At 45.8% G+C, this 25,179-nt stretch overlaps 4 protein-coding genes across 4 annotated transcripts; all 4 read right to left on the bottom strand.

The window, feature by feature from the left end:
- Positions 1–480: 480 nt before the first annotated feature.
- On the bottom strand, positions 481–3,080 carry LOC135348666 (protein phosphatase 1A-like). The gene is made up of 6 exons (XM_064546946.1): positions 1,994–3,080; positions 1,857–1,934; positions 1,759–1,810; positions 1,526–1,640; positions 1,312–1,474; positions 481–815 (listed from the first exon to the last, which is right to left on the bottom strand). Exons 1-6 carry the CDS (start codon positions 2,810–2,812, stop codon positions 711–713), a joined length of 1,332 nt encoding a protein of 443 aa, XP_064403016.1. The 5' UTR covers positions 2,813–3,080; the 3' UTR covers positions 481–710.
- Positions 3,081–3,286: 206 nt separating this feature from the next.
- Positions 3,287–9,976, bottom strand: LOC135348660 (alpha-actinin-1-like). The gene is made up of 15 exons (XM_064546937.1): positions 9,771–9,976; positions 9,212–9,449; positions 8,910–8,996; positions 8,535–8,622; positions 7,500–7,578; positions 7,338–7,419; positions 7,099–7,277; positions 6,560–6,790; positions 6,063–6,272; positions 5,674–5,937; positions 5,257–5,475; positions 4,258–4,743; positions 4,058–4,135; positions 3,779–3,940; positions 3,287–3,666 (listed from the first exon to the last, which is right to left on the bottom strand). The coding sequence occupies exons 1-15, from the start codon at positions 9,876–9,878 to the stop codon at positions 3,508–3,510; spliced, it is 2,670 nt and encodes an 889-aa protein (XP_064403007.1). The 5' UTR covers positions 9,879–9,976; the 3' UTR covers positions 3,287–3,507.
- Positions 9,977–10,207: 231 nt separating this feature from the next.
- Positions 10,208–12,261, bottom strand: LOC135348667 (uncharacterized). The gene is made up of 5 exons (XM_064546947.1): positions 12,047–12,261; positions 11,650–11,866; positions 11,349–11,452; positions 10,730–11,252; positions 10,208–10,611 (listed from the first exon to the last, which is right to left on the bottom strand). The coding sequence occupies exons 1-5, from the start codon at positions 12,191–12,193 to the stop codon at positions 10,301–10,303; spliced, it is 1,302 nt and encodes a 433-aa protein (XP_064403017.1). The 5' UTR covers positions 12,194–12,261; the 3' UTR covers positions 10,208–10,300.
- A 16-nt stretch (positions 12,262–12,277) lies between these two features.
- LOC135348658 (HEAT repeat-containing protein 5B-like) lies at positions 12,278–25,179 on the bottom strand. Its single transcript, XM_064546935.1, has 22 exons — positions 25,016–25,179; positions 24,715–24,810; positions 24,538–24,650; positions 22,945–23,197; positions 22,302–22,628; positions 21,261–21,875; positions 20,744–20,857; positions 20,121–20,226; positions 19,573–19,725; positions 19,179–19,278; positions 19,015–19,124; positions 18,385–18,623; positions 17,995–18,201; positions 17,747–17,815; positions 17,361–17,642; positions 16,170–17,037; positions 15,217–15,320; positions 15,006–15,083; positions 14,567–14,809; positions 13,163–14,365; positions 12,707–12,911; positions 12,278–12,653 (listed from the first exon to the last, which is right to left on the bottom strand). Exons 1-22 carry the CDS (start codon positions 25,127–25,129, stop codon positions 12,346–12,348), a joined length of 5,907 nt encoding a protein of 1,968 aa, XP_064403005.1. The 5' UTR covers positions 25,130–25,179; the 3' UTR covers positions 12,278–12,345.

The raw sequence follows: 25,179 nt of genomic DNA, 5'->3' as shown, positions 1-25,179 counted from the left end.
AATCCTTAGTCCTCTTCTGTACAGCCTCAACACTTCCATCACACATGTGTACAGTCCCTATTTAAACGAATTTCAAGCCAACTACAATATTACTTAGTGCAAAAGGAGCTTGTTACTCGAGACAAGAGATGAACGGCGCTAACCTCAGCTTGGTAGGAGCTCTAGGCCTGGCTGTAGGGATCATATACGTAGTTCATCACAGCCAACAGGCTGACAGACAGGTAACTCTACTAACTTACTAACTGCACACATACATGCATTCACACTCTGCACCACCATGCACACGTACACACGCACACAGCGAATGCGACAAGGGGTACAGAGAGACTTGGAGCGACAGCAGAAAAAGAAAGAGAACAAGACGCTTTTAGAAGAGCAAATACTATTACACAAACAATTAACTGAAAGAGACACATCAGATTTACCTAAGAGCTAGCATTTTTTGTTACATGTAGCATTTCAGAAAATCAGTGGAGTCTATGAAAGTTGCATATAAGTATTAATATAAGTGTGTGCACATTTATCACAGAAATTATATAAACTGACTACAGTCACACACGATCAGCAATGTAAAATCCAGTAAGTACCAATGCCCAGTTCAAGCACAACACACAACACAAACACAACCAGGCTGAAACTCGTTATCTTAATAAACACTAGCATACGTACACTTTTAAAGACATACTCTAGAGCTAGTAGAGGTGAACAAATTACACCGAGTTAGTACTGCTATCAGTTTGTAGAGGAGAAGATAGGCCGTCTGTTGTTGGGGGGTTCTCTGTAATCAGCGGCGAATCGCTACCACCCTCTTCCATCTGAACAAGAGAGCGAAAGAAACATACACATAACGTCTAAGTTTTACCAGAGAATACGACACTAAAGTGTCGGCGATTACCATGAAAAGTTTTTTGTGTGTAAGAATACCGTATAGCGGGTAATTTTCGTGGGGTAAAATATATTCGTTATTTTTGTGGGCAAGCTGAGCTCAACAAAATTTTAACGTAGGCGTGGCTTACCGGAACGTAGTGCAGGCAACAAGACTAAACGAAATTTTTACTCACGAAAACCACCGTTTCTCGAGTTGAACGAATTTTTTACCCCACGAAACTCATGCCGCTATACGGTATGCTACATGTAGTATTACACAATAATTAGCTATACAGGCGTATGTACATTGTGGGTGTCTAACTGCTAGGCAACAATTAGCATTCAGCATTTTAATTGCTAGGCAATATCTAGATGTTACGTTCATTCAGTACATAGTTGATAACACTAGTATATAGCAGTGACACATTCCAGTGTAGAGCTCACCGGTACAGTAGGTGGGGGTTGAGAAGGGAAAATATCATCTGCTGGATGTCGAAAAAAGAAGTCGGATGGAGCCTCTGAGGCGTCAGTAGGGCCGTCATAATTTCGTGGCTCCCCAAATTTCTCTTTTTTCTTTTCTGCCAGAACATCCACCACAAATGGTCTCCTGTGAAAACAGAACGGTATGTCATAGTTGCCACATGGTTATGGTTCTTACTGTGAGGAGAAGTCATACTCTAATAGCACTTCATCAGTTTTGGCTGCCTCCCCCACTCTCATGAGAACTTCGTTTTCCTCCAACTCTAGAGGGTCACTGGCAACTTCTACTAGCTCTGTGGAGGGGTGGAAGTTAGTCATTGAATAACGTTTTGTTAGTGGTACTAAAACGGGCGGATTGTACAAGTTACACCCCCTATACACGACCCACCCACCATACACACACACACTCACTTTTAATCACTTCCCTGATGAAAGCGTGAACTTTCTCTTGTAGCTTCTTATCCTGTGAGAACAAAAGTAAACGTTTGCGAAGACATAACCGTACAAACCTCTGCAATAGCCTCCTCCGACACCTGGGGTGCCCCCTCAAAGGTGATCAGGATCACACTCATGTTGTCACGGCTGTTCTGTAAAACGAAAATAAATAAGTTAATAAAGCACCAAATGACATTTATAATTAGATTACCTTGTGCAGACACAAATCAATCAAGTCACTGCAAATTTGAGGAAGATTAGACGTTAGCTTGAGCTTGTTACCAACAAATTTAATTACTTCTTCATTTGACATGACATCATACACACCATCACAGGCGAGTAACAAAAACTCATCGTGTTCGTTATCTCGGTCCAGGACAGTCATCTCTGGCTCGGGGGATACCAGCTGCTCTGTTGGCCCCAAGTCATCGACCATCTTAAACTCAAAGTCCCCCAAAGCTCTTGAGACGGCAAGAGATCCGTTAACACGTTGCATCATAACCGAACCACCGGCTTTTTCGATTCTTTTTCTCTCTCCGTCGTTGCTGGGCTTGTGGTCTTGAGTTACAAAATGGACTTCGCCAGATCGACACAAAATCCCTCGAGAGTCGCCGCAATTGCCCCAGATTATCTTGTCCGGTGTGATCATGACTGTGACTGCCGTAGTTCCGCCACGAATCTCCCCTGATGACCAACCAGGTACTTTTCTGAGGTCCACGTCAAGAGCAAGAAATCCTGCACTCAAGGCAGTTTTTATTTCTTCTATGCTAGGAGTAGGTTTGTCCTTGAGGAGTTCGACAACACGGATTAATAGGTTTTCAGAACAGTACGTTGAAGCTCCAACTCCTGCGTGACCATCAAACACTCCAAAAAAGGCATGCTCTGGTAGACTGAAGTTTGTTGAGCACACATGCTTGTCCTCCATTTCTTTTCTCCAACCCTGCATGGCTGACACTCCATACTTGAGGCCTTTGCCCACTCCTTCGTCTGTTTTCTTCTCGGTTATAGGTTTCTCTAAAAAGGCTCCCATCTTTCTCAGTAGCTATGTTTCAAAAGTCAAGTGTTCATGAGATAATTAACTAAGAATAAGGTTACGCAATCCTGAAATTTGCTTGGTCAGTAATACTCAGCAGTTTCGAAAATCACACGCCCAGGCTTCAGCAATAGTGTTCTATGGTGCGTGGTTGTCTTTGTTCAAGTAGACACAAGTTAGCTAGCTTTAGATTAGTTCACAGACATTCAAATGTAACAGCCATTTTTAATTTTGCAACCTGGATACCCTCCGTATTTATCCGTATACTCTCTGAGAAAAGCCCCTTTAGAGTGATGTCATCATTACGTAATGATATGTGCTAAATTTGATTTTAAGGGAAATTCCCATAGCGCACAGACTAGGTGTGTACATGCATGTAACAGCTAAAAATTTTTTACACTTATTTATATTTATGCCTACAATTAAAGTTCTGTAAATTAAAGAGCTGAAAGATTATTATAATTTACTGTCTGTATTGTTACAATAATTAATTTTTAGGGGGCAAAATAACTTTCTGCATCACAAACCAAAGGAAAATATCACAGTGAATCAAACAGGCACACACACTAGAAAATTAATATACGTAGCTACAATAATTATAACAATCTACAAGTTCAATCTAAGAGCGAATTATACTTCATAAAACTACAAGTTCACAAGCCAACACAAGAGGGCAATGTTTGTTTGTTGAATCAGAGCTCGCTTTGCCCGTAGAGAGCAGTTGAGAAGGACATGTAGTCCAGAGCACCCTCGGGAGCATCGGGGCCGGTGTAGGGGGCCATGCGCACAATACAGTACTCTGCTTGCTCACCAGGGAGCTCTCTGCGAAGCTCATCAGCTGTGATGTATGCCTGCAAGAGGGGGCGGATAATAATAGTCTTCTTGCATTGATAATTTTTGTGCAGGTAAATAGATGTGTACATGTGATGTCCTACGAAGACTGATCTAATTATGCAAACTGACCTTCTCTCCAGCGAGAATTTTGAAGGAAGCCATGACCTGGTCGGCGGAGTCCTCATCCACCATCTCTTTGCTCATGAACTGGACAAAGGCCTCAAAACTGACGTAGCCAGTCTCGTTGGGATCAATATCTCCCCAGATCTTGTCATACACGGGGTCAGCCATCTGTGGAACAACAAGGACAATGACTACTACGAATGAACAATACAACTACAATATCAATTCATGTGACTATTCACTAGCTAATTACCAAATCACATGACAATGGCTACATATACTCACAGGGTCGTTGCCAAGCTTGTAACCCAGACTGAGGAGGCAGGCACGGAACTCGTTCTTGTCCAATTGACCAGACTTGTCCTGTAAACCAACAAACAATTCTTAGTCACTTATACAGTCACATACAATACTAGGATACTATACATACACAAATCAGCTACACACATGCAGTACATTGAATCTTACATACTGCACACACATACCTTGTCAAAGTGGTTGAACGACTGTCTGTACTCTTGGAGCTGAGCCTCAGAGAGACCCTTAGAGTCGCGGATGAGGATTTGGTTTTGAGTCTCGTTGGTAGCCCTGTTGATGGCAGCCATAAGGAGAGCCCAGCTGGAGCGGATGGAGTCCATGGAGTACTGGGTATGAGGGTTGTCAAACACAATAGCATTCTCCAAGGCTTGATTAGCAGACTCTGCAGCATCTATCTCAGGTTGGTAGGCGACTGTCTCTTCTTGGAATGCCTTCATAGCCTCCAGTTGTTCCTCCATTGTTCCCTTACCCTCCATGCTTAACTCAGCCAGGGCAGTGCTCCTCTCCTCGATGTAGGCACCCACAACGTTGGCCTTCTCAGCAAAGGCAACACGTAGTTCCTCGTTGCCCTGTTGTTTCTCCAGCTCCACGTTAAGGTTAGCCTCGTACTGGGGCACAGCATCCAACACAGAGCACCACTTGTCATACACAGCCTGCAGGGGACAAGAGCAACTTATGAAATACAAAACACACACACACACACACACACACACACACACACACACACACACACACACACACACACACACACACACACACACACACACACACACACACACACACACACACACACACACACACACACACACACACACACACACACACACACACACACACACACACACACACACACACACACACACACACACACACACACACACACACACACACACACACACACACACACACACACACACACACACACACACACACACACACACACACACACACACACACACACACACACACACACACACACACACACACACACACACACACACACACACACACACACACACACACACACACACACACACACACACACACACACACACACACACACACACACACACACACACACACACACACACACACACACATAAGAGTCCATGCAGACATTCTAAATGGGCACTAAATACAAGATTATTGTGCCACATGATGCCCACCTGAGGTGAGAGTGCAGTGTAGGGGTTTTCAGAGGAGCCCATTTCAGCCATTGTAGTCACCAGACCGTTCAGCTCATCGTACTTCACATTGGCCTCTTGGAGATCACCAGTCTTGAACTCTTCGTGCTTGGCCTGGAGCGCCTCTACGTCAGTGATACTAGAGCACACTTCTGTCTCAGCCAGGTCATCAAGGGTGTTGTCCATCCAGTTGTTGAAGGTCTAAAGGAAAGAGAACAATACTATTGACCAGCAAACAACTTCCCAATACATGTACATGTATGTATGCTATGGGAACGTCTATGGTACACACACATACATGTACCAATGCTTTGTGACTGTTACTACTTCTATTCAGGCTATTGAGACAAAGCGTGTATTTAAAGTATTCAGGATGGGAGCTATTATCAACAAACTTACAGCGGCTCTCTTGGCGTAGTCCAATCTAATAGAGTCCAGGTTTTGCTGGGAAGCAATGGCCTCTTGAATCCTTGCCTTGCGATCATCAGACATCTGCTTGAGGTTAGTGAAGGTGTCTCTCACTCCTTGAAGACGAGCATCCACATTTTCAGAGTTGACATAGTTTAAATCCCTCAGCTCAGCAGCAATGGTTTCCAGCAAAGTAATGCGAGAATTTGCTGCCTCCAAGTCACTCTCAAAAGTGTCGTGAATCTTGTCCAGGGCCTGTAGAAAGTCTATGTCTTTAGTTTGTCAAAACAGATATTGTGATAATTATAGTAAGAGATAGGGAAATGCAAGGCTCTTAGACTTGGATAAATTGCTCGACATAGATTAAAGTAACCACTCACCAGTATTTCGGCGAGGTTGGCACTCTCAATGTCATCATTGCGTGACAGTTTCTCGTCCTTTCCATCAGCCCACTTCTCGGTGTTTCCCACCTTGTGCTCAAACTTGGCAGCCAGGTGCTCGAGCCGCTGCAATCGATGCAACTCACTCATGAGGAACTCTTGCTTCTGCTTCTCTCCAGCCTCGAGGTTCTTCCACGAAGTGTTGACATCCTGGAGAGGGAGGAAGCAAAAAAAAAAAAAAATTTATTTTATTATTTCTAATTATAGACGACAGCCCTTAATTAATTGGGGAATCCCAGAACAAGTAGCGACACACACACACACACACACACACAACAGGAAATCATATTTTGGTTAGGCTTAATTGCACAGTGTCAGTCAAACTGAAGCCGTACCCTGTATACCACAGCACTTAGGCACCAGAGGATTCTGAAACCTTTGAACAAATTAGCTATACAGCCATTGATACACGGTTGCTACCCGGTAGTAAAACTCACTGAGACAAGTTTTCCCTCAGAGGGCACATAGGCAGGTCTGTTGCTAAGGCGAAGCTTGGTCTGAAGAGTGTGGAAGTGGGTCTCCAGCTCTCCCTTCTCCTGGGCCTTGGGAGGCTTGGTCACAGTCGAGTACTGACGGAACTCTTCCAGTCGACTCTGTGTCTCGGGGAGGGTGGTCTCAGGGGTGCGGTCCTCAACCCATGGCATTGTAGATGCTATCCACTCGAGGAGCTGAAAGGGTTAAAGTGGCAGGGTTAAACAATGTTTGCATAATATGAATAGAATGTACATAAAAGGAACTGTGCGGAGAGTGTGTTTTAGAATAGTGAGTGTTGTTCTGAGCCAAACATAACTCTAGTTTCAATGTTTGTGGTACCACTCTCCCAATGTTATGAATACCAACAGAAACGAAAGTATGTTTGCAAACTAGCAGAGAAGACTTAGCAAAGATAGCTATATCACCCAGACAATGTGGAAGCATACTATCTAAATTAGCATGCAGTAGACCAGACAGTTGCAATGTATTTAGAATGACTCACTGTAGTAGCCATTTGTTCGTAGTCTTCCATCATCTTCTCGTTCTCCTTGTTGACGTCAAGTACCTGTCCGATACGCTTGGCTGCTTGTTCTGCTTGAGCCGAGCTGGAAAAGGCGTGATAGTAGGAGGAGACGTAGGTCATGATAGCCCTCTCGTCTGGCTTGGGTGTGGCGACAATGTCTGTGAGGGGGCGGTGTGTGTGAGTGTGTGTGTGGTGTGTGCGTGTGTGTTGGTAATTACCTTCGGCATCCAACATTTTGGGGATATCCAGATGCTTCTCTGCTACCTCGAAGGCAAGGTTAAGGTTATCCATATCATTACCCTGTGGGGGGGAGAGTGTCAAACAACTAGCGTGACAACAAACAACACAAGCCTCCTAAAAAGTGGACTCTTGGCACACACCTTCTTGAGGCTGTCATAGTCAATGAGGTCAGGACGGTGACGGTGAATGAGAGCACAGAAGGCAAGCCCATCCTTGAAACTGCAAGAACAACAGCGTATGATTATTAACAAACAATCAATGTAAACACATTGCCACATTCACTTTAAGAGCAGGGATAATTACAGGGGCTGACTCAATCGGGCGTGGCTAGACGATGAGTATTGTGCAATAAGCCATTATGCAGACAACAATGTACACCACTCCTAAAACAGAGTAAAAATAGAATTAGTAGGAAATTATTAAGCTACATTCCACCGACTGCAGTTCTGACCATATTAGGCTGTGTAGCTAGGTGGTGAAGCCTCTAGTTACAGTGGCACAATCCACATCATTAGGTAATTAGAAACACAAGCAGACTATACAGTCTAGTATGCAGTGTAGGGACTGCTTAGGCTGTTAAAATAGGCTGAATGGTGCACAATGGACCATGCATTTGAGACAAGAAAAGCTGACAAGGGAATAGACAATAAAGCTACAAAATTCCCGTAATCTTAATTATCTACATTGCTGAGCTTTTACACAAACTGAAATACATACAGAACTTAATGGGTCTACATAAACCAAAAGCTTTCAATCTGCCCCAGCTGCAAGACTACAGGTTCAAGAGAGCAGATGCTGACTGTATGAATACAAGCATACGCACATGCCCACTCATTTTTAAAAACAATCCCAGCCTATATAATTAATATTCATACTATATAGAGCCAAGGCATTTGCTGAGACTGGCTAACGCGCTAAAACTGAACTAATTCACGATCACCCCACACCCTATAAGGAACACTGACAGTGACCCCATAACTACCGCTCTCGCATAATGAGACAGGCATCTCAAGCATGCAGTGAATATTGGTTAGCAAAATACCAGCAATGTACTGCACCAGGGCAGAGGCTAATCACAATCACCACCCTGTACCCATGCCAATTTGAAAGCCTTCACTTCTTTTTTAGAAAAACCACATAAAAGTACACACACACACACACACACACACACACACCTGATGTGGAAGTTATTCACGTTGACGTTCTTGTAGGGGGCTGTCTTTCTCTGACACCAGAGCAGGAGACCCTCCTTGGCTGACAACTCTGTGTAGGGGAGGGGAGGGGAGGCATTAAAACAGTGAGTGCATGAATCAGATACTCCTATTTGCATGCTTAGGTTGCAGTGATAGTGTCCCCACAACTACCACTCTATCAACCGGCCATCACCACTAGTATGATGTTGTTACACTGAAGCCTCTAAACTGAAAGCAAACACACGAGAACTGCAGGAATTAGCACTAATAAACACTCTGGGCTAGTGAATAATCGCTTCTAAATACGTCTGTAGCTCATTTACACTTTAAGTGATAAATACACAAACACACACACACCTTCAACAGAAATGTCTTGGATGGCAAAACGCAGAATGATGGTCCAGATCATCCCCAGTGTCATCTTTAGGTTACCGTCGACAATCTCTGCAATAAGGACAGTACCATTATATCAGCGTACAAGAGAATGAACCAATCAACCTCTTAATATCAACTCTCCATAGTCGAAGAATATAAGCAGTTGTAAGCATTCCCTGTATGTAATGTATAGCATACTTTCAACCCCACACTGTTTCTAGCTAATAACATGACACTCCAGTCCAGCAGTAAGCCGACCCACTATCCCAGGCAACCATCATTACCTTCGGCTCCAATTCCGGCCAGCTTTACGCCATGTTCAGAGATGAACTTGAGTGCCTTGTTGACGTTGGCAATCTTATGTACCCTCATCTTGCCCCTCTTCTCCGCTGGGGGCACCTTGTCTCCTGAGATGAGCTCCAGGAGACGCAGCAGACTAGACCCATCACGGAAGTCCTGGTCCAGTTCGTTGATCTTGACACCGACCTTTCTCAAGTGAGAGTTGCACCAAGCCGTGAACGTCTGTGTGTGTGCGTGTGTGTGTGTGTGTGTGGTGGGGTGGTGCAGTCACAAGTGCCTAGCGGGTAAAGGTGAGACATGCACACAATATCAAATGTCTCTAAAACAACAAAATAATGCATTCTCCGATAATTAATTTTGTGGACATGTCGTCGATGAGCTATTAAACTTGACCACTAATTACTTTCTTGTTAGTTAATAATGCATTATTATTATTGCAGATTAATAGATCAGTGCATTCAAAGCTTATAGCTTGCAGTTCAGTTGCATGCTCATCGCTAACATCGCTTGTGTGTGCACGCTATCATAATTATTATCGCTCACCTTTTTCTGCTGACGCTCCCACGCTAAGTCCAACACAAGCTTGTCATTGATATCATCTTTGGCGCCTTCGTATGCAGTTCCCAACTCGGCAGTTCCCTCTTCAGCCATGATTCAATCTGCAGTCTTTCGCTGTACAGGGTGCTTTGCAAAAGTGTGCGTGTGTCGCTGTTCTTCCACTGACAAGATTACAACGCATGCTCTGAAATTTCTAAATTCCTTAAAAGGTAAAAACTTGTACAATTGTAACCTCCCTTCTCCAATTACACGAACAAAATCAGCATTCCAATGGGAGCATTTATCTCTGCAATGCAACTCCCTTGTAGCTAGGCTTGCAGAATGAATACGTTTTGTAATCGTACACTCCTTATTCATATGAGAAAAACAATTGCTCATAGTACACACTGTTCTCATGTACACAATTCATTATTAGCAAACCATTCAAAAGAATTGAAATTAGTTATGATTGAGATAAAAAACACAAACACTACACACACACGTACACACGCATAGAATGTCATACAAATAAAATATCACGAAAGTGTGCACTTTGACCGTTCAGCTGGTAGTTGGGAGGCTGGCCGATTGCCTTGTGCCTTCTTAAACGTGTTGGGCAATACGTTCTGAGCTCGCAATTTCCTGAACTCTTCCAGGTCCTGCACAAACTTGAGCTTGTAGTGGCAATTTGGGAGCTTGGAGAAGTTCTTAGCAGCTTTCTGGGACTCGTTTAGTCTCTCTAGAGTGGACACAGTAGCCCACAGGCAGTCAGAGGAGCAAGCCATAAAGCTGAAGGGAACATCACGGATATTGCAGAACAGAGCCACCTGTGCATAAATTGTGTAGCCTGCAGGCAAATTATAGTTAGTAAGGAACTTGCACAGAAAGGAATTAGAAATGTAGACAGGCAGAAATATTCTAGCTTATAATTATGACACATAGATCTACATCTGATATTCCCACACCTAATGATTCGTGTTGAATGGTAAGTTTCCTGACTGATTTGAGGCAGTTCTGACAGAGACCCTGCGTCTCAGCCATGTCAGTCAACCTCTGTGTGTACCTCTCCTGCAGTTCCAGCTGCCAGCAATCCATACCTACAGCCATTTGAACACAACACTCTTGCAGACTGGCTACCTCCTCTCTGGGAGGAGTACGAATACTCAGCGGCTTCCTCCACGAGATCTCCAAGTTCATACTCGAGCACCAACCTGAGGGTCGATCTTTCTTAAGCGGACACTCGTTAAGGCCGATAATAGACTCCAGTTTTAAGTGGTAGACTGCTCCTGGTAGTCGAGAGAATGGGTTGCCAGTGATGTCTAATCGTCGTAGGTTCCTTAGCAGTCTAATGGTGAGGGGAAGGTCAGTGAGTCGGTTGTAAGAGAGAGAGAGCTCTTGTAGACTGCGTAGACGGCCAATGGAAGGGTGGAGTCGACGTAGACACAACCTCTCCAGTCTCAGCACCTTGAGATTGTACGCTGGTCCAAACTGAAGTGAGACAAAACGAGGGGGTTATAAAATTTATATCAATTATACACAAAAGACTGAAAGTTGAGGCTAAGACACAATACCACCCATGCACACCTGTATCCGGTAGACTGAGTCGTTGGTGAGAGGACATTCTGAGAGGTGGAGCTCCGTCAACTGTTGTAGGCATACTAGTCTCTCCACCACACCGCTACACGCACCTATAGAGGGGGCGGGGTTATGGGTGCGGTGCGGAATATATAGGTACCGTAAACGTTCTAATTATAGAACCAGCCTCAGTTAGGACGCCCTCTTTTATAACACCCATATATAAAATTAATTTTTTTCGTACATTGTTTCTAGAAAAATAATTATTCTTTACTAGTTCTTAAATTTAGAACGATTACGGTACACTCACTAGCATGGTGACTCCATACGGCAGGGGATGTACTGTCAGTATAGTGTATCTTGAAGGCAAAAGGTTCTGAGGACTCTCGTTCATCCTCTACATCACTCTCCTCCTCCTCGGAGTCGTCTGTCACGCCCTCTTTTCTGACAGGTGCTACGCCCCCCTCCTTGTAGTCGAGGTCAGCAATGTACTGGAACAGTCTCTCACTGTCAGCCTCGGTAAACTCCTACAGTAATTAAAGGGGAGGGGCTGCATGGAACGCCTGAGGGCATGTGTATAGTATACCGGGCCACCTCTACTGATACTATTAGAGGTATACTCATCGAATGCACACACAATGTTCACATGCTCACATGCATATCATGATCACAGTATGCGTTTCAGATCATATAATTATCAAACGGACCTTTTTGGCACTCGAGTATTGAAGGTGGTTGTCATGGATGGTGTAGCTGGCTGAGACCTTCCCACTCTTGGGTAATAGAGAGCTGTGACACTCAAACGAGTAGAGGTGAGGACCGTTCTCCTCTATACAGGCCATCAAAGATGCCATAATTATAATTATTGTGCTGATCAGTTATGATTCAGCAGTGCAGTCCATCTAAAGAGGGGAATTCCCCAGCATGTACTCTATGAATGTCATTAAACAATCAACATTTTACCACAGTTAAAAACCACAATCAAAGTAATGTGTGCACTCAGTTTTTAATTAAAGTTACTAAAGTTCATTTTCAGTTTAATAGCAGGGGCTTGCTGCGTCTTCCTCCCACTCTCTGTCACCCTCGGACCATTTGATTGGCGGGCTTGTAGCGCTGCCTTGAGACGCTGATTCAACTCGGGGGAGGTCTGCATGATGCTTCTAAACATGTCGGGGTACTTGGGTCCCACCTGGGTCACCTGACTCAACAGGTGATCGTGGATCTGCTTGATTGGTTTGGAGGCAGACTGGAGGGAAGTGGGCTCCAACAGCAGTGACACGTACAGAGGAATGAGAAACTTCATCATCTGTGGCTCTGCAAGGGACGTATAATATCATCAATGGTTATTACGCAGTTTATAAACTCACTATTTTCGTCCTTTGTAGCCTCTAAGAGGACTTCCAGTACCTGTGTTGCCTCGGTGACGACCCCTGACTCGACCCCTCCAGCCATACAACCCTCCACCAACCTCACAACACACGGCCCCACGCTGTGAATGAAAGAGACGCTAGCTTGAGACACTGAGGCCTTCTGGAACAAAGACTTGCATATCTGCAGAGCTCTTGTCTGGACCTGAGAGGGGGTTATGAGTGATATCTTTAACACTGTGATTGTTTACTATTACAGTATTATAATAATACCATAACAAGGATTGTGTTGAAAGCAAAACATAACACACGCACAAACACACACACACACAACACACACGCACGCACGCACGCACGCACACACACACACACACACACACACACACACACACACATGTACAGTAGCAATGTACAGTGACAACAAATTGTACAGCATGGCTGCATAAAACGCGTTACCTTTGAGTCAGAGCCTGAGATGCTGTTGTTGAGAAGCTGAGCACAGCCAGTGAACAGTTGAAAGCTTGGAGGACATATCTCCGGAGACACGAGTAGAAACACGGCCATCACTAGTAGTCTTGTCTCCTCGTCCATCCTAGAGTAGGTAGCCACTGACGAAGATTCCTTACTCTCCAATACACTAGCCAAAGCCGAACGAAGAATTTGGATCAGTTTCGTTCCAAATTCACTATCTTCTAGTTTGACAACAGAACATAGATCTCGGAGTGACTGCAATCCAGCACTGGTAGCAGCTGTAGCTCCACCCACACAGGAAGTATACTGTAACGAGGACAGCAACATGTGCAGTGTAGATGGTAGAATGGAGAGACTGTCTTGTGGAGGACACAACGATATGACCGTCACCAACAGAGGGAGGGTGTGGGATACGAGAGAGAGGGTGTGTGGAGTGGGTGGGGTTTTGGTCAGAGGTGGGGAGTGGGCGTGCGGTTGTAGTGACTCGAGGCCAGGGATTAACCTGAATAAACAGCAAGCAGCCACTTTAAGCAGTGAGTAGGCAGGAGACAACATAAGATCATCCTCTGTATTGGTATTCATCGTCAGCGATCCACCAATCAGCTGAGAGATCTGTAGAGCCAGTACATGCATGGCTGGGTTAGAGCAAGTCAATAGCACTCGATGAAGTACGCTCAAAAGTTCAGACGCCATCTTGTCATTGCTAGCCAGTCGCTGTTTAACAGTTTCCGATGAGACAAGAATCTTAAGAGATTGTAGACAATCGTTGAGCGTTAGCGGTTGGTCCAGTGTGGATGAGAAACAGAGTGACTGTACAGCCAGCCCCAACACCAGGTGGAAGTCATCAGAGCCACCCTCACCCGGAGGAGAGAATAGACCAACAACAGATAACTTAGATGGTTTTTTATCGACTAGAGTGTTCATTGTCAGCCAAATGGCTGCTGCGTGCAGGAGGGAGGACCAGTTAGCATCATAGTAAGGACGCACAATATGCATAGCATCAATTGTGAAGAAGGTCCCGCCAGTGGGGGGCAGTTGACTGGCAAACTCAGGGGGGAGGGTCAAATGGGCGTGGTCTTGTAGTGCGGCCAGCCAGTATTTGCTGAGACTCGGCAAGTGAGGGTTGAGTAGCTCCATGGCACTAGATCCACTCTCAGCTAGACCATCCTCCGTCACTTTAATGTACAGCTGTGTGTGTGGGGGGAGATGCTGGATCTAAACACAGTTGACTGTATCTCGCAAAAAGAGGTTTCACAAATCTAAACAGGATTGGATAATTACGAACATATAATATACAATAGGGCACACACAAAAGTTCACTAGCAAAAAAGGCTTTACCATGATAATTGGGTAAAGGAAGTCACGCACTTAATAGCTGAGATGACTCACCTCTGCCCAGGCCTTGAGCACTGCCAGCCCCTCCATGGTGGCTACAGACTCTCCATACAGTGAGGCCTCTGCACCTCGGCCCATCTTGTCCAACGAAGATACTAGGAGTTGTTGGACACGTTTGAGATCCCCCACATCACGTGACACACCACTGCCCAACCATTCACTGCACACCTGACAGGCCATGGCAGTCACATGGGGAGCAGTCTCCTTGGTGAAGGCAGGACGCAGAGCAGCTCCAATCTAAGGAAGGGGAAATCAACAAAGTGATGTACTAACAACCGTGGGTGTTCAGTTTCCAGGTGGAGGGTGTAAATGAATAGCCGTGTGTATGTTTTACTTAAATCAGACTTCTCAATTGCAATTATGTATTCTACGGGTTCTTGGAGATGACATTAGCAGTTAAAAATGGGCAATGTTTACACCAATTTTGGCTCACTTGTGCTTGATATTGCTCGAGTAGCAGGTGGCCAGGGAAGTCAGGATCAGAGGTCCCAGCAAACAGCTCCACCACGTCCTGTGTGTATAATGAGTGATAGCGTGCGTGTGTGCTTACTGTGTAATAAGTGATGGTGTGTGTGTGGGTGGGGTGTGTGCATGCGTACTGTGTAACAAGTGATGGTGTGTGTGTGGGCGGGGTGTGTGCTTACTCTAAGAGCTTTGTAGCCAGTCAGCTTAAGTTGATCAACACTGGCAGTGGCTGCTATGAAGGAAGTCCTCACCAGCTCAGCCAAGTGCATCACCAGAGAGTCACCTGCACAAACACGGGACCACTGTATTACTAACTAGTACCGGTACATGTACATTGGATCCAGGGCCCATTTCAAACATTTTGCTCTAACGAACCATATATATGACTGTAGTGGAACATCTTTCAGCTGCCTTACTTACTGTACTTTTAAAAGTCAATTTTCAACAATTTTATAAAGCTTAGAAAGATACCTTTTAAATCATGTGTTTAAATCCAAAATTTGGATGGGGACATATTTGTTGTTTGACCATGGGCTACATTATAATGTAACACTTGTTAAGTATTTTATGAATGTACAGGCACAAGCACGAGGGCGAGTTGACTGATTATATTGCATAATAATGATTATGTGTTTTAACGATGACGATCACAACGTGATATAAATAATCCACAGTGTTTGGTAAATTCTGTCATCTTTCAAAAAATATGAACATTGATCGTACCATTTGAAAGGTCTTGTCTAAGCTTCCAGAAAATCATAAAATTGTTGAAATTTGGATTGATGGAATTTAAGTTATGGCGACTAAAGAGTCCCTCCACCATTGATTACACGGGGGGACACACACAGAGGAGGTACGACAGGCGCAGTGCAGCTCAGCAATTTGTCTTTAATTGAACAATAATTATCCGCCCACGTCGTGTGCTATGCTGAGTATAATCAAAGGCTAATTGCTTGAGCTGCACCGCCTGTCCTACCTTCTCTGGGACACACATGACTGTATTAATAGCACGGGTGGTCTAATTTTTAGACATTGGCTACAGTAACTGAAATATTTTGAGTAAGAAAAATGATCTCTGAGATGAAGCTAGACCAGTACTCAGAATACCATGAGAAGTATTAGAACAACTCACCTTGTGTTTCTCTCTTCCTCTGTTGGGCCAGTGAGAGGTCAAAGTGCACGGGGTCATTCTTACACACGGCGTAGATTTTCCTCGAGCACTCGACAGCAAAAACTTTAGTCGGCCATCTTGGTGAGATATTGGTAGCCCTTTGAGACTCCTCTGACTCTCCGGTGGTAAACTTGGCCGCATCCTCGTCCTCGTCGTGATCACCTGATCCATCACCACCTGACGCGCCCGTCTTCTCAAGCGAGGCTGCAAGAACATGATTGCACAGTTTGAGCCATTTGATCGGATTCTCGGGCGCAAGAGAGGTCAACAAACTGAACAAAATCTCTTCCAAATCTTCGCACAATTTAGCGTCCGTTTCCACGTCTAATTTGACCAGTACGACATTCTCCAAACCACCCGCCCCCTCAGGACGTATGCTCCAGACCGTCTTAGGCTCTCGTTGTGTGAACTGCCTCAGGCAATTAGCTGCGGCTCTGCGTAGGAGCAGGTGAGAGCTGTGGAGGTTTTGGTAGAGCCTCGGGACTAAGGTCGAGAGGGTAACGTATTGTGGAGCAAACAGTTGCAGTTGTTGTAGACATCCAATGGCAGCTGATTGGACTATAGCGTCCGGGTGTTCCTGTACGATGGCACAACAGGTTAAACAGGTTGTACGAGTTGTGTTCATCGATTGAGAGGTGTCTTGAAGCTCAGGGCCGAGGGTGGTGATGAGAGCGCTCAGACACTTGGCCAGACACTGGTGAACCTCGACATAATAGGGAGGTGTGGTCACTAGGAGCTGGAGCATCAAGCCGAGGGTGGGCTCAACATAGTTACGGAACATTGGTCCCCCACTGTCAGCAATGAGAGCCAGAGCATGAAGCGCCCACACCTACAAGAGGAGGGGTACTACGATGAAACACATACCAAATTGACTATACGTAGTTTGGCTTATTACATACATTTATGTCATAAGGCCTGTATCTGTATAATTACGTATAAGATTGTCAGGGTTCAGGAACACTCAACCAATCTCATACACAAACTGTGAACATGCATGTACGTACAGTGAGTGTATCTCAGCATGCAATAACTATCGTCTGAGATTTCTATTGTCAATTTTACTGGATGCTAAATATCGTCAGAAAGTAGCTACCAAGTGTTAAGAAACTCCTGGGCAGATCCGGGACTGTATGTGCATGTACATACACTTACTTGTACGGTGGGTGATGCCACGTCCTGTGTGAGGCTGTGTAGGATGGACACACTCATCTGGAAGTGGTGTCCAGAGCCCATCCCCCCCACATAGCGATGAAGACATCCCAGTACCAGTGAGTGGCCTGTACGCGAGACTACGTCCCTCAGAGACTTGAGACAGTCGAAGCTGGTCTGTGCAATCTGTGTAACGAATGCTGCATCTCCTCCCACCTGGGACATTCTCCCCAGGGCCTCTCCAGCAGCACAGCGTAGCATGGGCTCTGAGCTGGCCAGGGCACCCTGTGTGTGTGTGTGTGTGTGTGTGTGGGTGTATGGGTGTGGGTGTGGGTGTGTGGGGGGGGTGGATGTGTTTAGAGATGAGAGCAATAGTTGATCTGACTTACCTTGATAAGATCGTATGCGTTCAAGAGCAACTCTTGCTCTCCCAACACTGCTTTGTTCTCCACAAGATTCTACAAGGGAAATAGAGTACAGTTATGATGACTCCAGGAGATCTACCACGAGTAAATGTCTGCAACTTAAATTGGGACTACTCAAATTCATCGAATTTGACAAAACAAAGGCAAATAATTTTGTTTATAGGGTGTGGGATTTTCTCAAAACAAAGCACCACTATCATCCACCCACTCACTCTGAGAGCTGCCAGAAATGCAGTGAAGATGTTGATGAGAATGACGTCTTGTCGTGCTGACTTGGCTTGTTTCACCGAGTCCTTGAAATGAGTGAGCAGCTGCTGGCGATGTTTGGAGGACACTGCTGGGAATGCTTTACCAAACAACACAATGGCAGAGTCTATCACACCTACCCCCAGAGGCAGGGGGTCAGGCAATCGAGTCCCCTAGGGGGGGTAGGCACAATAATAGTTTAGAGGCTCTCAAAGATAGCTACCAAAACAGCTAAAATTCGGGAAAACGGAAGGCTATAACCTTTGCCTTTGTTACGGGATTTTCAACCATTCACAGAACTTGTATCTAAGCACACCCTACATGAAAGTAGGTTGAAGGTTATTTTGTCCATGTACCTTGCTGCCTGCCATGAAGACAGAGGTGGTGTCATGCTCGAGTGCTCCAGACCCTGCAGCTGAGTTGAGCTGCAGCTGCTCCTCTACGTCATGATGATCAGTCTCCTCCAACCAGGAGCCGAGGAGGATAGAATCATCATGATGGCACATGGAGCGCAGCAGAGAGGTGCTTGTATTGGCCAGTGTATTGGAGAGAGTGAACTCTGTGACCAGCTCCCGTAGTAATGCATTGAGACTGCCTGCAAGGAGGAGGGAGGGGGGGAGGGGGGGGAGTATTGGAGATATTCAAGCAATAATTTTATACATAGCTACAGTACTATATACATACAGTACATTGTATCACTAAGCACGTTTTGTGAGTGACAAAGCTTAGGGAATGAGCCAAATCAGCAGAAATTGTTGGCACTTTGCTATCCAACACTTTGCTATCCAATTGGCAAGGATCGTGATGTCATACAAGGATCGTGATGTCACACAAGTATTGGTATAGGTACATTGTATTTGTGTGATCTAATTTTTGCGAAGCCATTAGCACTTGCAAAGTTTACACACGTATGTTTGATACTCGCCAAATATTAGGGTACACACACCCACACACACCCACACACCCACACACACACCCACACACACCCTCGTAAGCAGATGGGCTCAGGAGAGATAGTGCTTGGAAGAGCCTCAGTCGCAGCATGGCACCACCAGCCTTGATGTGAACTCCGTGAACCTTCACCAGTCCCGGCAAACTAGAGGGGGGCATGGTCAACACAAGAGGGTTACCACGGCAATGTACAGGTTACCTTGACAACATAGCGAGTGCAGAATCGAGAGGCAGCATTAGACGTCTAGTCAGCTCAGGGGTCAAAAGGTCAGAGCAGAAGCGCACAAAACTTGCAATACCTACAAAATATGTACTGTATCTTACACACATGAACATGTACAGTGGTGCTTTTTGTGTTCCTATACTAGTAAGAACACAGCACTCATGTCATAGTTCCCTGACAGTTACACAAAGTGACAATGACACTATAATTATACCATACTACACCCGATGCATATGATCTAACTGATTTGGATCCCACTTTCTTTAGCAAATACACAAGATCACTTTTCATTGGCAAACTATAAAGCTAGCATCATTTGTATCCTCAAGCATAATAATATAGGCACAGTTCTCTGGGTATATACACTCACTGGAGAGAGCTCCTGCCCTGGTCTCCAGTGTGAGCAGCCATGATCGTGGGGTCCCTCCCACTAGCTCTGAGCTCATCTCATTGGCTGAGCGTGGGAACGACCCTCGCCACAGTGTCAGTAGTGGGCGGAGCTGGGACCGCACATACACAGAGCCTGAGAGGGGGGGGGGGGGGCAAGGATGGTTACTGCTTCAAAAAGTTAAGATTTTGCACTTATACCACCTGCATGGGACTGTGTCTAGCTAGCATCTTTGCAACCATAAAAATAAATTATTGTGGTTATAATGATCCCACTTAGCCTAAAAGAAGAGCTCTTTAAAGATTAAATCTCAAATTTGCAACATGACTCATTTTTGACAAATGAGACCATGGCCCATGGTATTTTGCCGAAAATGAATTAAAAAAGATTGAGCATACCAACTGAAGACCTTCTTTTAGGCTTTCAGAAACCTTGAAATTGGGTCACCAGAACTAAAGTTATGGCCATTCAAAAGTTGAGATTTGGCACTTTAGTAATTGCAGTCAGATAACAAGTGTCTAGGAGCTCACCAAGGCTAACGAATGCTCCGATGAGGTTCCACCCACTCTGTACAATACTGAGGGTTCCCTGGTCACGCCCCTTTTCCACCAGCTCCCCTCCAAGCGTCAGCACCTCCTACACACACACACACACACACACCCACACACACAGTCAACACACGACATAACACACTGCTACTGTCACAGTTCCTAGTGGAACCATCAACAAGGATTCCCTGATGGCATACATCAATAACATCACCATGCACACACAGAGGCTTCCACATTATCAAGTGGTGACCTACGTAAACCACTTGATAATTATAGCTGATGCATACATGACCACTGGAATTACTGCAGAGTGACTCAATCAGCAAGAATCACCTTTTTATTAATTTATTATTAATACACGTAGTAGCTACAGTTACAATATAAAGTGGTGAGCAGAATGCATAACTTTCTGCACACCCATAATGATTGAGTATTCCACATTATGGGCAAACCTACACCTACACATGTACATCACTAGGTACACTTCCCAGTGCCCAGTGTCCACCTTAGCCTGTGCTGAGGGCAGTCCCAGCTCACAGTAATCCATATAATTATGGGTACACCTACGTATATAGGTACTAGGTACACTGCCCAGTGCCCACCTTAGCCTGTGCTGAGGGCAGTCCCAGCTCAGAGTAGCGCACTGTCCCTAGTAGACCAGCCAGGGCTAGACTATAACCAGAGACAAGGTCAGCCTGGGTCAGGGAGGACCTCACCTACACACACACAGACACAGGGAGTAGCAGTTGCCATGATCACATTATGTCCATAACGGGTCTCATCAACACCAACACAGCAGTTGGTACTAACACAACCAATTTCACATTCAGACACCCAGTGTACTATACTATACACTCAGTGTAACATACCATACACACTAAGAGAACAAATCTTTAAATTCTAGGAATATTGAAACTGAGTTCCTAGCTACTGTATACAAAACACTTGGTCTCACCAATACTACCGGCTACATCAGCGTGGTTATCCGAACACATACATAGACACACAGACAGACACACACACACACACACACGCACACGCACACGCACAGACACACAGACGCACACACACACGCACACGCACACACACACACACACACACACACACACACACACACACCAGTTTGAGGCAGTAATCAGCGAGCAGGCTGAGTTGAGACGGTAGTGCGAGACCAATACATCGCACGCACCACGCTGCCCCAGCTCGACTAGCAGGATAGGGCAGTGACAGCACATCCGTCAGAGCCAACAGAAGAGGGGGTGGTTTGGTAACAAGTTCGGCCGCTGAAACCACACCCACATTGTCCCCTATAACGAGGGCTAGGGCAGCAGTGTTAAGATTATACACAAGAGCTCCGATTTCAATCACGGCACAAGTGAGCACATGTTGCTGGAGTGACGCCTTCTCTCTGTCTTTATCTCCTCCAGAATCACTACTTGATTTATCGTCCTTTGATTTGAGCGAAGGTGTTGAGGATGCCCCTTTCATTACCCCCACCGTCTGAGACACAAGTTGTGTCAGGTGACATACTGCAGTCAGCTGTGCAGCCTCTCCGAGTAGACGTCCAAATACTTGACGCAGAATAAAACCGACACACCTTCGAGCATAGACAGCGTCCAGATGAGTAGAGGTGGTCTTTGCGTGTGATACAAGCTCTAGGATGTGACGAGATATCAGAGGCAGCTGTCTCTCCACCCACCCCCCTCCCATGGCACTCAGGAACACAACGTACGCCTGCAGGGGAAACACACCAGCTGTCAGATACTATCAGGTGGTGTTATTACTGCTCTGAATAAAGTCACGTACATACAAGTGGAAGACCCTCAAAGGGTCAGAGAGTGGTGCCATAGACGTGCATAGTATATAATCAAATTAACACTCTGCTAATTAGGCCGCATGTTAATAAATCTATTCTTAGTTACCGTACAGCGGGTTATTTTCGTATGGTGAAAATTTTCGGATATTTCGTATTGAAGAGAATCATCCGAAAATTAAAACTGGAAATTATTCTACTGCAATAGATTCGATGTTACTATCCTGAGCTGTACAAATATTTAAAATACGAATAGGTATATTAATTACCCGCTATACGGCAGTACCAGACTACCCACACACCCCCACCAGAGTCACGCCCACTACTCACGCCCACTACTCACACACCTGAGTCACGCCCACTCGTGTCTCCCTGCTGGCACTGCCTGTCTTGAGCAGCTCGGGACCGCCCCCCTTCAGGAAACCACCACCTCCTCGTACAAACCCATTGGCCAGAATCCCCAACACTTCGTCTAGTGAGGGAAGCTTCAGTCGGCCTCTCATTTCCTTAGTGACAGGACGCTGTGTCAGGGCCATGAGAGATCCCAACAGCTGGGCCACAGAGCAGCGTACATTGTAGGAGGACCCGTCCATGGCTCTGAGGCAAGCATTGGAGAGACTGTCCAACTCAGTGGTGTACAGTAGGGTGGAGTATTGGGCCAGCTCAAGACAACACTGCAGGGAGAGGGGGTATGGTTGGCTACATGTGCACATGACACAGTAGAACGTACAGTATACATGTGTGGTGCATGTATGTGTATCGTCAAAGCAAGAGGCCTGTTTGATTGAAGCCCTATCACGTTCAGGGCATGACAACACAGACCTCATTACTTCCTGGGTGGTCTCATTACTGACACATGGGGATATTGTTTCAGTGCTAGAAGACGAGCTATGACATACATCAGAAGCTCCTGCATACATACATGTAACAGCTACACAGGAAGGATGTACTCAATTGTACGGTATCTTAAAGTTGACATTTTTAGGTCACCTTTGCTGCAGCACTCCTGACAGCCATGTTCTTGTCCCCTAGGCCATTGCGTAGGGCCTTGTAGAGGTCTTTGTGGGCAGAGCTTGAGGAGGGGCCCAGTCCTATCACCAACCTCCGTAGCATTGCGAAGATGTCTGACCGCAAGTCCACAGTTTTGAGTGCTTTGATGAGTACTGTGACAGTCTCGTGGAGTAGCGTACCCACCATACGCCCGTGGGACTCGTACACAGCTCCCAGGACCTCCAGAGCACAGCTGCAGGGGGCAAATGAGTGGGGGGTAATGGGTAGGGGGTAATGAGTAGGGGGTAATGGGTGGGGGGTAGTCCAGTAGATGAGGTGACAGTTACATCTTCTCTCGATATATGCACATGTATATACACCGTCTGGCCTAACAAAGTGCCAACTGCACATGTACCATAAGAATATATAAACATTGACACTTTATCCGAGCCTTGTTCACAAAGCTGGCAACACATAGCTAATGGTGTCTACAAGCTACCCATCTGACACCGGCCCCAGTAAGGAAGCCATTAATAGACTACATACAGCCAGGTGTATATAGCTAAAGATCAATGTCTTCCAAGGATTTTTGAAGCCCCAAACATTAAAAGAGTATTTCAAGTGTAAATCAAACAACATTTGCAAACATGCGTTATTCCACTGACCACTGACTAGACTAATCGAAGAACAACCTTGTTCCAGATTAATCGGTGAATGCCTTCTCTACTGGAGGCTGCCTAACTGGGCAATGGCCACCTACAACACCATGGGAATTAGCTCAATTGAGTGAATCTTGAAAGTGCTGGGTAGAGGGTTAATGACCCCACTGTGGTGAGGTCAGCTACTAAATGACCGCAGCACTGTGGGAAGTCATTATATCACCACTTAGAGCCCTTGGAAATAAGACTTTTAGGAAGCACACATTATTCAAATTCATTAGTCAGAAACCATCATAATTAAGTGCCATGGAAACTAAGGCCTCTCCATCAGCAAATTACTCTATATACCCACCACAGCTTACCCCCACCCACTCACAGCTTGTTGCCAAGGGTTCTATACCCCCACCCACTCACAGCTTGTTGCCAAGGGTTCTATACCCCCACCCACTCACAGCTTGTTGCCAAGGGTTCTATACCCCCACCCACTCACAGCTTGTTGCCAAGGGTTCTATACCCCCACCCACTCACAGCTTGTTGCCAAGGGTTCTATACCCCCACCCACTCACAGCTTGTTGCCAAGGGTTCTATACCCCCACCCACTCACAGCTTGTTGCCAAGGGTTCTATACCCCCACCCACTCACAGCTTGTTGCCAAGGGTTCTATACCCCCACCCACTCACAGCTTGTTGCCAAGGGTTCTATACCCCCACCCACTCACAGCTTGTTGCCAAGGGTTCTATACCCCCACCCACTCACAGCTTGTTGCCAAGGGTTCTATACCCCCACCCACTCACAGCTTGTTGCCAAGGGTTCTATACCCCCACCCACTCACAGCTTGTTGCCGAGGGCTCTATACCCCCCACAGCTTACCCCACCCACTCACAGCTTGTTGCCGAGGGCTCTATACCCCCCACAGCTTACCCCACCCACTCACAGCTTGTTGCCGAGTGCTGCTCCCTCGTCCTTGGCCCGGACCATGTCACAACATTTCCCCACTGTGTCGTACAGACTAAAGGTATCGCCACTCAAGTACAGTCCCACAAACGCCTACACACACACACACACACACACAGCAATAATTATCATGTCATTGCATTAATGATGGACGTACTTGACCGAGGGCTCGTCTCAGTGGGGGGCCAAGGCTGCCATGGAGATAAGATTGCAGCTGTTCAGAGAGTGCCTTCTGTTCAGCTTTCATCTCGGCCTACAAAAGATGGAGGAAGGTTTAATTACTAATTAGTAGACACGTACTCAAATTACGAGAATGTACCCACCCCATAAAAAATAAACCCAGGGTTATCTACACCTTTCCAATTAAAATTGGATTATTTTTATGTGGTGGTACCTCATACACAAACACAAGAACAACCACTCCTGCATTCCATGCCACAGGCACAGCTTGTACACACCTTCTGCGCATTCTTTAGAGCCTTAGGCAGTCCCTGCAACCATTGCAGGAGGTGTAGCAGTCGCTTGTCCTCGCCTAGGGACCTGTAGCGCTCTGTATCGTGAAGTAGGGACATCTTTGTTTTGTACCCTTTTGACCTTGACTAGTTTTGATATGTAGTGTGTG

This window comes from Halichondria panicea, chromosome 15, assembly GCF_963675165.1.
Source record: "Halichondria panicea chromosome 15, odHalPani1.1, whole genome shotgun sequence".
Classification (NCBI taxonomy): domain Eukaryota; kingdom Metazoa; phylum Porifera; class Demospongiae; order Suberitida; family Halichondriidae; genus Halichondria; species Halichondria panicea.
The sequence above is the reverse complement of the archived record's forward strand: the minus strand, read 5'-3'. Positions and strand labels throughout refer to the sequence as shown.

Coding starts and splice junctions, on each gene's coding strand:
- LOC135348666 (XM_064546946.1), bottom strand. CDS start 2,812: ATGGGAGCCTTTTTAGAGAAACCTATAACCGAGAAGAAAACAGACGAA. Junction 1,935..1,993: donor TTGATTTGTGTCTGCACAAG/GTAATCTAATTA, acceptor TTCGTTTTACAG/AACAGCCGTGACAACATGAG. Junction 1,811..1,856: donor CGGAGGAGGCTATTGCAGAG/GTTTGTACGGTT, acceptor TTGTTCTCACAG/GATAAGAAGCTACAAGAGAA.
- LOC135348660 (XM_064546937.1), bottom strand. CDS start 9,878: ATGGCTGAAGAGGGAACTGCCGAGTTGGGAACTGCATACGAAGGCGCC. Junction 7,579..8,534: donor GTGAATAACTTCCACATCAG/GTGTGTGTGTGT, acceptor TTGTTCTTGCAG/TTTCAAGGATGGGCTTGCCT. Junction 4,136..4,257: donor CGTTCAACCACTTTGACAAG/GTATGTGTGTGC, acceptor GTTGGTTTACAG/GACAAGTCTGGTCAATTGGA.
- LOC135348667 (XM_064546947.1), bottom strand. CDS start 12,193: ATGGCATCTTTGATGGCCTGTATAGAGGAGAACGGTCCTCACCTCTAC. Junction 11,453..11,649: donor CGTATGGAGTCACCATGCTA/GTGAGTGTACCG, acceptor CCCCCTCTATAG/GTGCGTGTAGCGGTGTGGTG. Junction 11,253..11,348: donor ACTCAGTCTACCGGATACAG/GTGTGCATGGGT, acceptor GTCTCACTTCAG/TTTGGACCAGCGTACAATCT.
- LOC135348658 (XM_064546935.1), bottom strand. CDS start 25,129: ATGTCCCTACTTCACGATACAGAGCGCTACAGGTCCCTAGGCGAGGAC. Junction 24,811..25,015: donor CTCTAAAGAATGCGCAGAAG/GTGTGTACAAGC, acceptor CATCTTTTGTAG/GCCGAGATGAAAGCTGAACA. Junction 14,366..14,566: donor TGCTCAAGGCCTGGGCAGAG/GTGAGTCATCTC, acceptor CCACACACACAG/CTGTACATTAAAGTGACGGA.